Source organism: Cervus canadensis, chromosome 1 (genome assembly GCF_019320065.1).
Source record: "Cervus canadensis isolate Bull #8, Minnesota chromosome 1, ASM1932006v1, whole genome shotgun sequence".
Lineage (NCBI taxonomy): Eukaryota > Metazoa > Chordata > Mammalia > Artiodactyla > Cervidae > Cervus > Cervus canadensis.
Genome location: NC_057386.1, coordinates 86,848,771 through 86,866,653, shown reverse-complemented (window position 1 = coordinate 86,866,653; position 17,883 = coordinate 86,848,771). Strand labels below are relative to the sequence as shown.

Below are 17,883 nucleotides of genomic sequence, written 5' to 3'. Positions count from 1 at the left end.
GAAAATGGAGCTTTCCGGTGGAGGGATAAAGAGACTGGAGTGGGGACCCTGGGACCCCAGAGAGGAGGGGTCTGGAATCTGATCCAGGCTTTTCTGAGAAGAGGGGCCTAGAAGGACCCTGCAAGGGGCCCGAGTCCTCCTGACTGGGGCCCCCTCCTTGTCTGCCCGGGGGCTTACAGTTTCAGACTCCATACTGTGTGCAGGGACAGGGCTTGGACAGCTCAAGCTGTTCACTGCCCAACAGGACTTCTGTTTGGTTGCCTAGATGTTACTTCCTCTAGGGACAACTGCCTCTACCAAGTGGGCGCCCTTCTGAGATGTCACAGAGACCCCATTAGCCCCAGAGACATCCCTTGGACACCGAACTGGCTAGGGGGAGAAGCTCTCCCTTGCCCAGAGCAAAGGCCCCTGGAGAGCTGGACTGCGTTCCCCAAGCCCCTCTCACAGGCTGCTGTGCCTACTCGTCGTCTCCCTTGCATGATCCACGGCTGTCATCCAAGCCTCTCACCTGGCAACTGCAGAAGCCTCCTAACTAGCCTCCCTACCTCATGTCTCACCTCTACCCCCATCCTTTTGCCACACAAAAGCCAGGGGCTTTATTTAAGAAACAAAAAATAAACCTCCAAATCAAGAAAACCACTAGAGCGCCCTCCCCATCCCCACTGCACCCCCAATCTGGTTAACACCTGTAATCTTTTTAGGTTTATGCTTTCTCCACACCCTGTAGTTAATTGTCATCACCCCTTTGTATTTTTAACTGCCCTAAGGGCAAAAATTAGAGAAGGAAATGGCAGTCCACTCTAGTTTTCTTGCCTGGAGAATCCTACGGACGAGCCTGGTGGGCTATAGTCCATGGGGTCACAAGAGTCCAATAGGACTAAGCTATTACATCGCCATCACTGGGGACAGAGAATAGACTTGCTTACCTATTTACTTGCATCCTTGTCTCCCTTGCCTTGTCATGTACCTCAAACATGGTGGATGAAAGTAAAATCTACTCAGGTGGTTGCTAAACCCAAATCAGAATTATCTGAAAGGCTTGTTAAAACACAGATGGCTGGATCTCCCTTTCTGACTCAGTAGGTCTGGGGTGGGGATGGAAGTAATGAATCTCTGACAAGTTCTCAGGAGCAGTTGTTGTTGCTGGTTGGAGATCACGTTTTGAGTTACCACTGCTCTGCATCTAATTAGAGAGGACTGGAGGGGTAGATTGGAGTGACTTTTTAAGTAAGAAGAAAGGTCCGTGGGAAACAAAATTTGGAAGTCATAGAGGCAGTGGCTAAGAGAGATATTTGAATTTGATGTTAAGTTTGGCAAAACTTTCCAATGGTTGACAAGTTTGAGGGAGTAACTATGAGAACATATGGTTGAGGTGGCTTGTAGATGAAGTTATGGTATGCAGGCTGGCCAAGACCTGAAAAAAAAAGTACTTTAAAAAGTAAAATACTGAAAAGATAAAAATGAAAGAAGTGAAAGAAACATTGTAAAATGAAATACGTGACATCATTCAAATATGTGACATTATTAAAAATGCCTAGAAAAAAAAAACGGAAAAATATATGGCAATGTTTATAATCGTTACCCTTATAGGTGCGATTTATCATCATCCTTTGCCTTTCTAAAATTTGAAAATTCTCTCCATCATGTTTTCCATTCATGATTGAGAAAAGCTTCTCCTATTTTGAACCTATGCAGTCTTGGACATTTCCATCTGGCTGAATTAAGTTTTCCTCTTCCGTCTCTCTGTCAGACTTGTTTCTCTTTGATATCTTGCATTGTGCTAAAAGTATGAAAATCAACAAAATTAAAATAACCAAATCAAAGACAAGCAAAAAAAAAAAAAAAAAAACCAAAAATGAAGAACCTCAAGAAAGGCAATAATTTAGTCAGTCCTGACACCTGCAAGAAAGCATCTTGGTCACTGGTCTTCCAATCATTTTCTGTGCTGTAACCACCTACTCAGAGGGATTACCAGGCTGTTCATGACTGGTGACTTCACTGATTGGTTAGACAGGGAGCTCAGTTCCCCAAATAATATCATTCAAAAAAGTTATTCTTTTCTGTCATTTAGTTATCAGAGTTATTTTTAAAACTACTTGACAACTTAAGCTCGCTTTGTAACAAGGTATTGGGGAATAAATGAAAAGTTCCAGACAATTAAAGTACATATAAACTTTTAGAACACAACTCATTTTATCCATGAGAGCACTTGTGCAATAAAAATTGTATATACACATGTCATAACATTTACCAATTGGCAATGGTATTTGCCAGGAAGAATGTCTTGCTCAATTTCTTTGAAGGAATGAGATTTATAGGGTTTTAGCATACATATCTACTTTATTTCAAAAATGAACAATTCTGAATTTCGTATCAAGGTTTTATAATTCTTTACCTGAAGAGTAGACACAAATGAAATAACTAGGTAAATATTTATAAGTTTAATCATGTATGATTTCAAAATTAGGAATATGAATATATGTATTCAGTATTTCTATAAACCTATTATTATGGAAGGGAATAATTAAACTGTGTATGCCAATAGCAAAATGAAAGCGATATACAGAATGGTAATTATCACCATGAACACTGATCAGATCAGAAAAGACTTGAATCTTGATAACTACACTGACTACTTTGTACCTATTTTCTTGAATGTCCTTTTTATCTCTGATAATAAAGTGTGAATTGACAGGACCATTCTAGAAACCAGGAAATTGTGATCATGAATGATTTGGTAAGTTAAGATAATAAGTGACAGAGTGTTAGCAGAAACTCATTTCCTAATTGCCAGCTTAGTACTACTTATTCTTTAAATATGCTGCCACAAGACACTGCTGTCCCATTTTAGAAATAGGGTGTATAAAAGTTTCCTTTGTGATCTGGCAGAAGACATTTATTATTTAAAAAATGTCAATCACTGATCATTAATAATGAATTGTTTTCACACATTCTTTATTGATACAAGTTGTCCTCCACTTCTACAAATAATCATCAACTTGTAAGTTTGGTAAGAACAATCAGAAATTACTGAATGTTAATAAAACAAGGGGTGTTGAATTTCATCTTGTCTATCATCTCAGTGGGGAAACTAAGATCCAAAGACATTTGTCCAGAGTCATAGTGTGAGTTGACAGGAGGCTGCAGACTTTTAGTCCAAGGCTGTTTATGGCACATGGCACTACCTTATTATGTTCCTGGGACCATCCACCTTAATCATCTAATCAGTGTTGAGGGTTCATGTATTCTTTTACCCCCTTTTATTCTCATCTATTTACTCAGCACACTTTCATTTTTGTGGCCTGATGTTTTGGGAGTGGGGATAGTCAGAAAAAAAAAAAAAAAGGCTGAATGGCAAGTGTAGTTTATTTTTTATTTTTATTTTTTGCAGGGGAATGAGTGAAGTAAGTTTCCCTGGAATGTGGAAAAGCTGCAGTCTTCAAAGGCTCGAGAAGACCAAGAATGAGAGATAGGAAGAATGGCTCTCTACTGCCAGGGTCTCTGCTGGGCGTGTTTATGGAGTTATTCCAATTAACAACCCTTCAGGTAGGGCCTGTTAACCCCATTTTATTACTGAGGAAGAAACTGAGGCTCAGAGAAGTTTTGTAATTTACCCCACAGTTGCATGGCTGACAACATGTAGAGTCAGATTCAGTTCAGGGTCTGTCTGGCTATGAAGTATGTGTCCTTTTACTTCTGCAGTAGAGTATGTGTAAAGTGAACCAAGGAAAACAGCAGTAACTTCAGGGCAACATTAATAACAGTAATAATGATAGCATAGTGCTTTACATATGTGGGATTAAGTGAGCACATAAACAGGACTGATAAGGTGTCTTTGTACTTCATTAGTGAAGCAGGCAAGAGAGAAAAAGGACATATACCTAAGATTTCCTTTGGTTTACTTTGCTTTCTGAAAAATAATTGAAAGACTCAATTAGTTTTGTTTTCCCACATTTATCAGATTACTATGATCCTGATGTGGGTGGATGGGTTGGTGTGTGATATTGTGAAACCAAACCTGATATATTCAGAAGAATTCTTCCAGTGGATAAGTATGCCTTTGGGTTTGGTACTCAATTTTGTAATCAGTGATCTATGTTCTGGATTATTGAATAGTATTTTCAACCTGTACCCCAGTTTTTTTTTTTTCTTTTCCCTTTTGAAGCAGAATATCATATAGACTCATTTCTTTAAGGGGGTCCATGAGAGAAAAGCGCTTCTTTGGTGGCTCAGAGGATAAAGAATTGGCCTGCAATGCAGGACCCCAGGGCTTGACCCCTGGGTCGGGAAAACCCCTGGAAAAGGGAATGGCAACCCACTCCAGTATTCTTGCCTGGATAATCCCATGGAGCCTGGTGGACTACAGTCCATGGGGTCGCAAAGAGTTGGACATGACTGAGCGGCTAACACTTTTGTACTTTCATGAGAGAAGTGTGTTAATCTCCACATGAAAAAGTTTGCGTTCTGCAGAAAACCAGTAATCATACCTTTTTTACACATAAATACCCCTGAATTAATCTGACTAATTTTATGTTAGTCTGTAGCTCCAGTTTTAGCATTAGGCTCAATTCTCCCTATTTGGAAGACAATGTCCAGTTCTGTAACACAGTGTAACATAACGGTGGTGTCAACTTACAAATACTTACTGTCTCCTAATGAATTAATGCTTATTTGCAATTATCATTTCGATACAAACTTAGGTAAAGAAGTGTTCCAGCTCCAAAACTGGATTTTCTATATTTAAAAATGTCATTATAACCCGCAGCTCCCCAAAACTGTTACTACGAAAGAACTATTTATTTTTCCATTCAATCTAAAAATAAAACCTCTCACCCAAACTACATTCCTTAATAGCCACAATTTAATCTACATAATTTTAAATAATTTGAAAGAATCCTTTTCTAGTGCAGTGATATCAAACAAGAGTTCAGACTGGGAGAGTTTGAAAGGGATAATTTAAAAGCCCACCACCCTTCTTGGAGACAGCTCAAGAAAGTCTAGGCTCACAAGAGAGGTGAAGGAAGAGCTTTTAAAAGCTGAAGCATGCGGCTCTTTGCAAGCCCCTGCTGACACAGGCCGAGCCTGCTACGGCGAGGGCCGCGAAGAGTTAACGAGGGACAGAGCCCCCCGCACCGCGGTTCCCGGCGCGCTCCCTCCGCCCTCCCGTCCCCACCCTCTCGTTTTGGCAAGGGATTAAAGTGCTCCCCCCTGTGGCAGCAGTGACCCAGAAATGAGTTTGATTCACACAGTCCTTCCTCCATAACAAGCCAAACGCTCGTCCGAGAGTGCCTCCCTGCGCGAGCGCCGGGTGTGTGTGCGCCGGCGAGAGCAGGGGCCCGCCCGGCTCCCCGCCCGCCACTCCGTCCGCCAGCCCGCCGCGGCCCGAACTCATGCGGCGCGGAGCGAGCGGCGAGGAGCCCAGCGCCGCGGCCGAACCCCTCCGCAGCAGGTACGCGCGCGGGCCGCGGGGGGCGCGCGGGGAGGGCGCGCCGACCGAGAGTCCGCGCGTGTCCGCGTGTGGGTCCGTGTGCGCGTTCCGATCCCGCGGCGGCGGCAGCGGCGGCGGCTGCAGGACGAGCTGAGAGGCTCAGCCATATTTGATGGTTTTGTTGCTTTGCTCGGGAGTTCTCGGGAGTAATTTAATGCCGAAGGTCGCTGCCTAGTGGAAATAATATAGTACGTCATTAATATGGCGCCAAAAGATTGGGTTCTCGATATGTAGCGAAGGAGGGAGGGCCGGCAGCCGCCGAGCGCAGCGTTACTATCCCACCAGTAACTTGGGCATTGCCGGGGCGGGGGCCAGAGGAGGAGGAGGAGAGGATGATTTTTGGATCCTGAGAATTGATCTGTGTTGGATCAGTAAGTTTTATTATGATTATTTTTCAGTTTTGGGGGCTGAAGACTTAAGAGCTTTTTCTTTTGGATTTGCGAAGAACATGCGGTTTTCAGGCGAATCATCAATTAAAACACGTTCAGGAGCAGAAACCCAGTTTAGTTGGCTTTAGTTATAGAATTTTTTAAACAGCCAAAGTGCATTAGGTTGCATGGAAGTGGAAAGCATAATAGCAACTTGGTAGACAGATGGCAATGGCAGAACAAGGTCCGGGTACATATATGAATCCAGAGTGTGTGTGACCGTGGTGGTGGTGCGGGGGGAAGGGACGTCGACTGTATAGTCCAAACATAGGTGTGGATATAGGTACATCTGTGTAGGGTAGGTGCAGCCCTATCTCTTATCACCGCGTCAACACATGTCCAAATTATTCATTGCATCAATTCAAGGGCAGTGAGGGAGGGGTGGGGGGTGCAGGGACAGTTTAGCAGTTAGATTCTTCCCAATTGGGTTTCCAGTGAACGGACCTTTTACTTACAGCCAGACTGCCTGTGAAGTGTAAAACCCTTTATCGGTGAAATTAGGAAGGAGTTGCATTGGTAGACCAAACTACCGATTAACCATGAACTTAAAACGGATAGCAAATTGCAACCTTTGGCACCGTCTGCAAATTGTGAGGGTGGCGTCGTGTCGCTTGGTCCACCTGAAAACGTGCAGTGTGCACCCCGGGACTGCAAGTTGCGAAGCCCTTCAGTGCACGTGTCCTGCGCCTGTGAGTGTGTATTTGTGAGTTGGGGGGCTGTTGTTCTGTAGCCAGCAGGCTTTCCTGGTTGTTGGCGCTGGCTTGCAAATGCGGGAGAGGGATGGAATGTGGAATGTTGACCGGGGAACCGAATCCTGTCGGAACGGTCCCATTTGCTGGAGAAATTCGATCCCTTCCACCTCCTTCCCGCTCCCCCCGCCCGCCTGCGGGCAGGAGGCGGGGCCGAGGACGCGGCTGCTGCTCAAAGTGGCGGAGCGCGGCGGCGGGAGGCAGGTGCACGGCACCCGCCAGTGGGGGTGCCTCAACTTCCGCGGGCGTTTAAATAGCAGCCTCTCTCCCCTCCCAGCGGTAATAGGTGACCTGGCGGCTGAGGGCGGCGGGGGGGCAAGGACGGGGGAGACCCGGGAGCTAGCCTCCGCGGCACGTGGGCAGGTGCTGGGTGGCCCCGGGGCCAACTTTTGTGGCCCGCCTCTGGCGCTGGAGGAGAGGCGGCTCCATGTGGAAATGGGGACGGGCGGGCGGCGGCCGAGGCGCTGCTTTCTCAGCCGCGCTGGAGCGTCACCTAACGGTCCCAGCAGCGCTGCCGGGGCCCGGGGTGGGGGGTTTCGGGGGCGGGGACGCCTGGCCCACCGCGCCCGCGCCGCGGGAGCCCCGCACAAAGCCCGCGGCGCGGGGGCGGCCACCGCGCTCACGCCCGGGGAACGGCCCGAAGCCCGTCGCGGTCCCCGCGTAGATTCCGGCGGGCGGCCGCAGGCGTTTGTTTGTTGGTTCCGCGCCGCCTTCCTCGCCGGATGGCTTCCTGTGACAGAGGTGATACACAGTTTCCAGAACTGTCTGGGGGCGGGAGCGGGAGCCGAGTCCTCTCGGAGCTGCTCGCCGTCACCGCTGCTCCCGCTCCCATCTCACAGCCGTTTCTCGCCGGCGCGCCCGCCCCAGTCTGAAGGTGCCGCCCGGGAGGGACTCGGGGAGGGGGGGGACGGCGCGGCCGTTTCCAGCGGCGCAAGTGGCTTCTAGACGCGAGGGAGCGTTTGATTTGCAACTGGGGCCGAGCGGATTGGTGCAGCTGGCGGCGGCGGGGCGGGAGGAGCGGCGGCGGCGGCGGCGGGGGGTGGCCACTTTCAAACGGAGAGGGCGGCGGCGGCGGGGACGCCGCTGCGGAGGGAGCGGGGCTTGATTGCGCCACGAGAAGGTGTCATCACTGCACCGGGGCTAATTCCGGCGGAGGTGCCGGGAGTTACTTTCCCCTCCTCCCGCGCTGTTGTTTCTGTCGCCTTGGGAGGAGGAGGAGGAGGAGGCGGCGACGACGAGGGAGAGAGGGAGGGGGCGGCGTCGCTGCGCGAAGCCGCGGCTCTGCGCACACCCCGGCGGGCGCCGCGCGGTGCTTTCTCCGGTGCGGGGCGGCGGCCCAGTTCTCCCCGCCCCGGGGTCCCCGCCTTCCTGGGGTCTTCAGCTTTCTCTCTCCAGCCCCTCCCTTCCCCCCGGCATGGGCTCTGCATCCCAGAGTCCTCCGCCCCCGGCTCTCCTCGCCCCGGGCCCCCCTCCCCGGTCGTACCCCATCACTCCGCCCCGGCTTTCCCACCCTGGGCTCCCCTCCCCGGCGCGCGGGGGCGGCCGTAGTCCCGGCACCGGGTGAATGCAGCGAGCGAACAAAAAAGCGGGCGATTTAAACGTGCCTTCGAAACCCGTTAGGAATGCGTCGTCACCACGAGACCGTTTAAAAGCAGCTTTGGCTGGTTTTCTAGTAACTAGGAGGCAGGCGCCCCACCTCGCTTTGGCGGGGGCGAGGGTCTGTCGCCTTCTATTTACCACAGCCGAGGGGGAATTTAAATTTTCTCTTTGTAAAGTGATAGCTGCAGTTGAATGACTTAAGACGGCTACATTTTTAGGAAATTGAGAGAGAATCTGAAGTTTCCATTAATGGGAATGCTTAGGGGCTTCTTTCCCAAAGGTTTTTATTAGGTGAACTATTTTTCCTTTTTAGAAAACCCGCTGTGAACGGCTAGCTCTCTAGTTACTTGTACCTCAAGGCTAATACCTTTCAAAGTTAATGAACTAGTTTTAAGATACAGAGAAATTACTTCTCTGGAAGCTGGTTTAGGTAGTGATCCACCAGTGGTTAGAGATTAGGAAGCTGTGTTTGAGCAGATCGCCGCTAATCAAGATTTAATCACTTTTAGCTGGAGAAAGGGAGCGTTCAGTGTAACTATACTTAGACTGACAACACTTTTGATAAAATAATTTACCGTAGTAGAGTGGGCAACACATACTGGACAGATACACTGCATGTTCTGTGTGTGACACTTGGTGTAGCAAATACCTGCACCCGAAAATTCTTAATGCCCTTTTGTCCCAAAGATTTCAATCTCATCTAATGTCACTTTTAAATCAGATTGACTTTGTTATTTTGTTTTCTCCCTTAAGTTTATGTGTTTCTATACGTGTATTTGATAAGCTGGCATACATACCTCCTCAGAGCAGCCAGAGATAAAGGTTTCAGTAGAATTTGAACTTGATTCCATCTTAAGGTCATAGGCTGCTTTCTAAGAAGAAAATTTGAGTGGGTTGTAACAGAGATTTTTAACTTCGACAAAAGTGGATGTATGTTCATTTAGAAAGAACAAGATTCCCCCGCCAACAAGTTCCTCCTCCATCACCAGACCGGTTTTCAGCGTATAAGTGAATATTTTCGTTTCCTGTTGCAGAGGTTGAAAGAGTAGCTATAAAGGGAAAATAGTGAAAAATGATGAGTGTGTGAAAAGTGGGAACAGGAGAAAAAACTTTTTGGATTTTAAGGACATGTTGTATTTTAGAATCAACAGTTGCTTAGCCCAGAGACTTTGGGTAGAAGGATTAACTAAAAAAGCAAACAAAACTTGGAGGACTTGGTGAGAATACAAACACATCTCCATGTGTTTCACCTTCATAAATAATTGATTTTTTACTTCAAAGAGCCCTTAGTAGCTTAAAGTATTATTACAGAAATGGTGTTACATGTACATGTTTTCAACTATAGAAGCAAATATAAAAACACATTCCTATCACCTAGAAGTCATCATTTTACCATTTTCCAGATAATTGTGTATACATACGTATAATGAATCACACTGTCTGTACAGTTGTGTAAGGAGTGTTTTTTCCTCCTGTTAGCTAGCGTGTCTATTTGGGATATATTCAGATTTTCTTACGTCGCCTCCAAATATAACAGTGGCTTTGTCTAAAACACTGTCCAATCAAAGATCATTGCATCTCGTTATTTCCTATAAGTAGATTCTAATCTGTAGTAACTTTTTGACAGAACCTCTGACATTGAGGAGGCATGTCTTCCGAGTTAATCATGACTGGATTTGAAAAAGTTAGAATTAAAGTAGCATTTTTTGTGTGTAATTTAGAGTCTTCAGTTTGGAGATTATTTGTTTGAAAACGGTTTTAAAGAAATTTGCGTGGTGCATTTATCTGCACACTTGGTGAGAAAAAAATTAACTTTCAGTACTGAGGTGGTTAGAACAACAAACATCTAGACATCAAACACTGACCAAATCTTGTATTTTTAGGCTTTGTCAGGAGTGAGGAGGAGACAGATGACTCTCACAGTTCTGCTTGCTTGCTTCCTTTCTGTTGGTGAAGCTCTTTCCTCAGTCATATGGGGCACCTGTTACACTATTACAGTTCATGGTCTGTAAGAATTTGCGTTATATGCCCAGTTTTCCTGCATGGTTAATAAAATAAGACATTCTCTAGAGGAAAATATAACACTTTTGTCAATATCTTGCCGCTTATTTGGATTGGCATTGAAAAGCTTGACTTAATTGGTCAAACAGTGGGAGTTATACCAGTGTTAAACTACTTTTCGTCTCGCTTCAAGCTTGTGACAGAACACTGTTGCCTTGTTTAACAGTAAATTTAAAAAAAATTTCAAATAAAGGCGGACTTTGCTTGGAGTTGTTAGTTTCTTAGATTGTATCAGAAGCCCGATAGGAACCTTAATGGGGAAAGTTTTAGTTCCTGAGACAGTTGTTTCCTTTAAAGTTTTAGTGTTCAGCTGATTTTCTCTATATTAAGACCTTGTTCAGTCATTAAGCCGTGTCCTACTCTTTGCGACCTCGTGGGCAGCAGCACGCCTGGCTTCCCTGTCCTTCACTGTCTCCCACAGTTTGCTCAAACTCATGTCCATTGAGTCAGTGTTGCCATCCAACCATCTCATCCTCTGTCACCCCCTTCTCTTCCTGCCCTCAATCTTTCCCAGCGTGTCTTTTCCAGTGAGTCGGCTCTTCTCATCAGGTCGCCAAAGTATTGGAGCTTCAGCATCAGTCCTTCCAGGGAATATTCAGGGTTGATTTCTTTTAGGATTGACTGATTGATCTTCTTGCAGTCCAGGGGACCGTCAGATGTCTTCCTCAGCATCACAGTTTGAAAGCATTGTAAAAGCATTTTGTCTGACTGTTTGCAACTCCATGGACTATAGCCGCCAGGCTCCTCTCTCCATGGAATTCTCCAGGCAAGAATACTGGAATGGGTAGCCATTCTCTCTTCTCCAGGGGATCTTCTTGCCCCAGGGATTGAACCCAGGTCTCTGCATTTCAGGCAGATTCTTTACTGTTTGAGCCACCAGGGAAGCCCATATGAAGACCTGGCAGCGCTTTATTTGGTAATGTGTTTAAAATTTGGACAGTTGATAGGTTTATTATATATAGTATATAAAATTTCAAAAAGTTGAGACAATTGAGAATCTTGCTATTTGCTTGGTGAAAGTGAATGGGAAAGTCACTCAGTCATGTCTGACTCTGCCACCCTGTGGACTATACAGTCCATGGAATTCTCCAGTCTGGAATACTGGAGTGGGTGGCCTTTCCCTTCTCCAGGGGATCTTCCTAACCCCAGGACCAAACCCAGGTCTCCTGCATTGCGGGCAGATTCTTTAACAGCTGAGCCACCAGGGAAGCCCAGGAATACCGAGGTCGGTGGCCTATCCCTTCTCCAGCGGGTCTTCTGACCCAGGAATTGAACCCGGGTCTCCTGCATCGCAGGTGGATTCTTTACTAGCTGCCAATTTGGGAATCCCATTTGCTTGGTGTATTTATACAAAGAATATTGATATGTGATTGTGAGGGATTTATATTTTGGTATTTTCACAGATGGTTGATTCTGATGGAATAAGTAAACTCTGGTCCTGGAGCCCTTTTTTACCTTTCAGTTGAAGTGGCATCTTGTTTAAGTTCGGGCAGGGTTGATTGCCATGGAACAGAGAGAAAATTTAGTCTAAGAGAATGCTGATTGTGACTCTGGCCATGTTATTGTGGCTTGGCTTTTATCTAGCCTAGACTTTGAAAGTTTATTCAGGATGTCTTCCTTACCTGAAAGCAACAAACATAGGAAGAGTGGGTATTTCCATTTTTGAGTCTTCTGTTAACTCTAGACTAGTGGTGTATTATGTGCACTTAACAAATGTTCAAGGACCAAGCTTTTAATGAATACTCTAAAACAAGTTACATGTTTACTTTTTTTGCTTTTGGTTCTTCAGGTAGAGTTAAAGACTGTTAAGGTGATTGAAGGCAGTTAAAGTAAGTTCATTTTTTAAACTTTAGGTTCTTTCAGGCTGATTTTGTTGAAGGAATTAAATCAGTTTTCTCTTGTTTTGAATGCACTTCCAACTGGCAGTAATATATAGTTTTTAATACTGATCTGCATAGGATCAGACATTTAATAATGTCTGCACAGGAGATTTTATTAATTTGAAAATTCATGACAGCTTCTAAGACAGTTTCTAAGCAGTTATTTTAAGTGAAGATTTCACTGATGAGAGTCCAAACTGAAGAATAAAATGAACATTTTTTCTTTTACTCCTTACTCCAGAGTAAGCAGCAAGAATTGGCAAGGTTAACAAGTTGCTGGAGTTTGAGCTGCCTGATTTGCGTTTGTTTAGCACAAAGTACACTTAACATGATTTAAGATTTTTCTTGATTAGTCATGGTCATTTTTATGACCATCAGTTATTTCAGTGCTGAAATAAAAAGATGCACTTTAGATGTGTAGGCTGAGTATTTGTGACTTGTGACTTTTTTAAGGTCAAGGACACTTGAGATCCAAAACCTGTGGAACCTCTCCAGCAGAAAAAGTGAGTTACTCAAAAATTTACATGTCATTTCAGGGTCTGGATGAATACTTTTAAGTGCATCCTTGGATTTCAATTTGGCATTTAAATTCTGGTGACTTCTTTTTATGATTTCTCTCTTACCCTCTTACATCACTGTTAAACCACACAGTATAGTTAAAATGCCTGTCTAGAATAGTCATTTTTCTGCTTATTGGTTACTGGCTTGAAAATCAGATAAGTTTATTAGTTTTTATAACTTAGTGTACACTGGCCCCAAGAAGGAGCCTCAGGGGTTTTCCTTTGAGAAAAATTCACAAGTTTCTAGACATGGATTTAATTTAAGTTGCTTAGATCACAACCCTCCTACCTCACCCTCTTACCCCCTTACTGCCAGTCTGTTGATTTAAAGCAGAGATCAGTAAACTTTTTTAGTAAAGGGGCCAGATAGCAAATAGTTTAACCTCTGTGGGCCTGATAGTCCCTATTACAGCTGTTCAACTCTGCCATCGTAAGTGCGAAAGCAAACAGTGGACAAAAAGTAAATGAATGGTTGTGACTGTGTCCCAATAAAACTTTATTTACAGATAGTGAAATTTGAATTTGGGATAATATTCAGGTGTTCTGAAATGTTCTTTTGATTCCCTCTCCCAAACCATTTAAATACGTAAAAACTATTCTTATGTATTGAACAACAGCAGGTTGTAGACCCCTGATTTATAATGACACAGCCATACCTATATATATATTGAAAACTTGTACAATAGTATATATTCCTGTAGGACAGCATGTACCTGTAGTGTAGTATGTGCATGCGTGCGTGCTAAGTCTCTTCAGTCATTTCTGATTCTTTGTGACCCTGTGGAGCTTAGCCTGCCTGGCTCCTCTGTCCACGGGATTCTCCAAGCAAGAATACTAGATTGGGTTGCTGTGCCCTCCTGCAGGGGATTTTTCTGACCCAGGGATTGAACCGATGTATCTTACGGCTCCTGCATTGGCAGGCGGGTTCTTTGCCACTAGTGCCACCTGGGAAGCCTGTAGTATAGTATAGTGATACAGTTTTAGGTAGTCACCAGATTGTTTCTGCTGGGACTGAATTCCGTTTCTGATAGGAAACTGAAACAAGAAGTTGAAATCAGAAGTTTGTTTGATGAGTATGAAGGCACTTAACTCATCTCAGGGCAATGGCTCCTAACTCTCTGGTTCCTAGACTAGCCTTTGAGGGTAGGATGTATAATACAGGACCCCATGTACCTTGCAAAAGACGGCTGGGTAGTCACACCCTGCTGGGAGGCCAGGCCAAGAAGCCCTGTGTGAGGGAATATACATTTTGACCTGGGACTGTATCCAGAGGGAGACGTATCCAGAGGAGTGTGATGTCTCTCCACATAGGGTGTGTGTCACACCAACCGGAAGTGAGTACCTGCTGCTCAGAGGACACGTAGCCATGTGGTAGTGTTCAGGGAGCCACTCGTGTGCACTCTGTCCAGCTCTCCCTTGTGTCTGCTCCAGCAGGCAAAATGGTATTTGCAGCCATCTAAACATCAGCTTGTCAGGAAGTATGTTTCAAGTTCTAAGTTAACAGACTGTTGAGTACATTTTAGTTGTCTGACCCCTGATACCGTGTAGTCCATGGCCTTAATCTTTGCGATAACCTCTTTCTAAATCTCAGGAGGTGCCCAGGAGCAGGAAGTCCATGGTCCCATCCCCTGGGAGGAGGATGGATGGCACAGGAGGCCACCCACCTTGGGGATGGGTCTTTGATTCAGCCTCTGGCTTTGCCCTCGACCCATCTCTGTGTCTTTGCTCTTGCTGCCTAACCTCTCCAGAACTTACTGTACGTAGTTCTTTTTATTTATTTATTTGTTTTTCCGTACTTCTTTTTAAAATTAGGAAAGGTAAATTACCTCCAAAACATTTTCTAGAGATTAAGTTAGGATTTTATATGTTTCTTTGGGGAAGATGTCCTGTAGACACAATCCATGGCTGAGACTGTCTTCAGCTTTAGCCTCAGAGAATACTTTGCAGACCTTGCTGCTCGGTATTGAGACTGTCTTACATTTCCATGACTGTACTAACAAGACTTGTACAACTGTGATGAAATGTTTGTTTTAATATATAATTCAGATGATGTGTAAATGCAGTTTTTGTTGTTAAATGAGTCATCTAGATCTTCAAATGTACAACATTGGAAGTCTGGATTTTTTTTTTAAACTGTACTTTAAAATTTTTTGGTGACTTAACATTGTTAGTGGTAACTGATAGTTTCTGACAACCGGCTATAATCAGGGAACAAAGTTTCTCAAAACAGCTGCATTTCAGTCTGTGCACAGTGTAATTGTCATTAGCTGGTTGAGTCTGGTTTCTGCAGAAGCTGCTTTGTATATCCTGTATAAGAACATCTGGTTTGAGCATTTAAAAATCTTTTAAAATTACCCTGTAGTCACTTTGCATTTATTGGCTTATTCTTCCAAGAGTCAGATAAGGGAGTGTAGACTCCTTTCCCATCCTTATTTTGACATTGGTTCATTCAGAACTATCTCCTGCTAACTAACACTTAGTTTTTTTTAAAGTGTTATTCTTCAGTGAAGTTTTAGAGTTTGATCTGAAGAATGAGTGTGTGTATGTGTTAAAAATTAGAATTTGGTTCAGAGATCCCAAGGCTGAATGAAACACAAACTTCTGACTTCAGTGAAGTGTTTTATAAACTTTCTTCTCATGTATTCTGAAGAGATTGGTCTTATGTTCGTTTTCTCCAGTAATTTGATGAAAAAGAAAAGAAAAAAGTGTGAAAAGAGGACCTATAGGGCAAATAGACAGCATCGTTCATCTGAGTTTTGACACAGTGACAGCACTGTGTTAAGTGTTAAGGAGGATTCTGAGGTCACGCCTGGGCTTGTGGAAAAAAAGAATGACCTAATTTATTAACCATGCCTGCCATGGGTAGAGGAAATGGTGTGTTTGGTAACCATCTCTGGAATGTAGCTCCCTCCCCCCACCCCAAAAAAATAGTACTGCTCTTGAAATGGATAAGAGGTTGAGTATTTATTTGACTTTGAATTCTTTAAAGGTAGTTTAAACCCTAGTTTTCTTGTCTGAGTTAGTTTTTGTATTCTTACTGCATATATTTTTAGTGACCTGCTACTGGCACACTGGCTATTCTTATGTTTTGAAAACTTTCACTTTTGAATTAAATAATGAATGAGTGATAGTAGCATTTTACAGCATTATCCTATTACCTTTTCTGTTTTTTTCCTCCTATGCTATTTCATGAGGTATTTTAAAACAATATAAGCCTTTGATACCCCATCTCAGGAAGGAGGTGGAATATATATATAGTTTATTGGTAGCTGCTCATTTTAGGCTGGTGCCTGTGTGGGGCCTTCAAGAAGCTGTGCTCCTAGGGTCTTCTCTAATGTGAGGAGCAAGAAACAACAGTTCTGGATTTTAAATCTTTACTATTACAAATAGCATAGTGCAGGATGATGGTAAAAAATTAAAATAATCTAAAAGGTCATTCAGTTCAGTTCAGTCGCTCAGTCATGTCTGACTCTTTGCAGTCTCATGAACTGCACCACGCCACACCTCCCTGTCCATCGCCAACTCCCGGAGTTTACCCAAATTCATGTCCATTGAGTTGGTGATGCCATCCAACCATCTCATCCTCTGTTGTCCCCATCTCCTCCTGCCTTCAAACTTTTCCAGCATCAGGGTCTTTTCCAGTGAGTCAGTTCTTCGCATCAGGTGGCCAAAGTATTGGAGTTTCAGCTTCAGCATCTGTTCTTCCAATGAATATTCAGGACTGATTTCCTTTAGGATAGACTGATTGGATCTCCTTGCAGTCCACAGGACTCTCAAGAGTCTTCTCCAACACCCAAGTTCAAAAGCATTAATTTTTTGGTGCTCAGCTTTCTTTATAGGCCAGCTCACATCCATAGATGACTACTGGAAAAAACCATAGCTTTGATTAGATGGGCCTTTGTTGGCAAAATGATGTCTCTGCTTTTCAATATGCTGTCTAGGTCATATGCTGTAAAAGGTCATAAATGGAAGTAAAATTTCCCAACCTATTCAGCCTAGAACACTGCAGTCACTCCTGAAATTTTCTATGAATACGCAAGCAGTTGTATATATATCTCTTCCCTCTTTTATATGTAAATGGGCTGATAATTCCATTTTTCTCCCCTGCAGTTTGTGGTGGTTTCTTTCTTGGAATGTCTTTTGGTATCTTCCGCATCTGAACATACAGATCTACTAGAAAGGAATTCTGAGTAGATAGAAACAGGGGTAGAAGTTCAGGGTTGGAGTCCATGATGTCTGGTTGCCTATATTGTTTGGGGTGAATTCATGGAAAGGGAAGTTAACAAAAATACATCCCAAATACAGATGGTTGGAATGTTTTGTCATAACTGCTCTTCAGGTGCTGACTCTAATTGTCATCAATTACAGAGACCTAGGAGGGATTTAATGGATTATTTTAGGGCTCATGAACAGAGATTGGAATACTTATAAAGGCAAATGGGAGCTGCTGTGATTCATTCAGAACCACTCACATTTATAAATTTCTTAAAATCTTTTATTTACTTTCAAAGTCCGGTTTTAAAAATAATTTATAAAGAACTTAATGGTGAACTAGTGTGTTACAGCACTTGGTTTTTATTAGTAACATTGACAGGGATAAATATTTCATTTATGATTATGTGGGCAGTTACTAAAATCTTTTTTTTGAGAGAGGTGGTTGGTTATTTGTTGCTAATATAAACTCTTTTCAGCTGAATATTTTCAAGTAGATGTCTCTGCAGAGACTGTAGTAGCTTGGGCACCATGTCCTTTAAACAAATTTTGATATATGACATTGTAACAGACACATTTTTGTAAGTTCTTTTTTTCTGAGTTGAAATATTTAGACAAGATTAAAGCTTTTAACACTTAAGATCTAAGCAGTTTGTCAGTTATATCAAATCTATGACTGTCTTTTTGACCAGATATAATTTTCTGGTTAAAGTGAGAAATCTGGGTTTGAGTTACAGTCACACTAGTATTTTTAAACTCTGAGCATTTGAATTTAGATAGTGTTGTTAATTTGATAACTTTATGTCTAGGAGATTAATGTTTGCTATAAAAACTGAGATAAGAAACCAGCTGATTTTGTTCACATTCATTTATGGATAAGAGATTACTTTGAAGTATAGGTCATTA

The 17,883-nt window shown here is 43.6% G+C and overlaps 1 protein-coding gene across 7 annotated transcripts in view; it reads left to right on the top strand.

The window, feature by feature from the left end:
* Positions 1-3,452: 3,452 nt before the first annotated feature.
* JADE1 (jade family PHD finger 1) overlaps positions 3,453-17,883 on the top strand; it is a 58,560-nt gene continuing 44,129 nt past the window's right edge. Inside the window, exon 1 of one of the 7 annotated variants that reach the window (XM_043486400.1) lies at positions 3,453-3,546. Coding sequence is in view for 1 of the 7 variants with exons in the window: in XM_043486396.1 (XP_043342331.1) it covers positions 7,388-7,406 (19 nt within the window). In the remaining 6 variants the exon portion in view is untranslated. Of the gene's footprint in view, positions 3,547-5,238; positions 5,450-5,715; positions 5,860-6,821; positions 6,952-7,274; positions 7,407-7,454; positions 7,540-17,883 lie in introns of those variants that run through there. The other 6 variants (XM_043486398.1, XM_043486397.1, XM_043486395.1 and 3 more) reach the window with 6 other exon arrangements.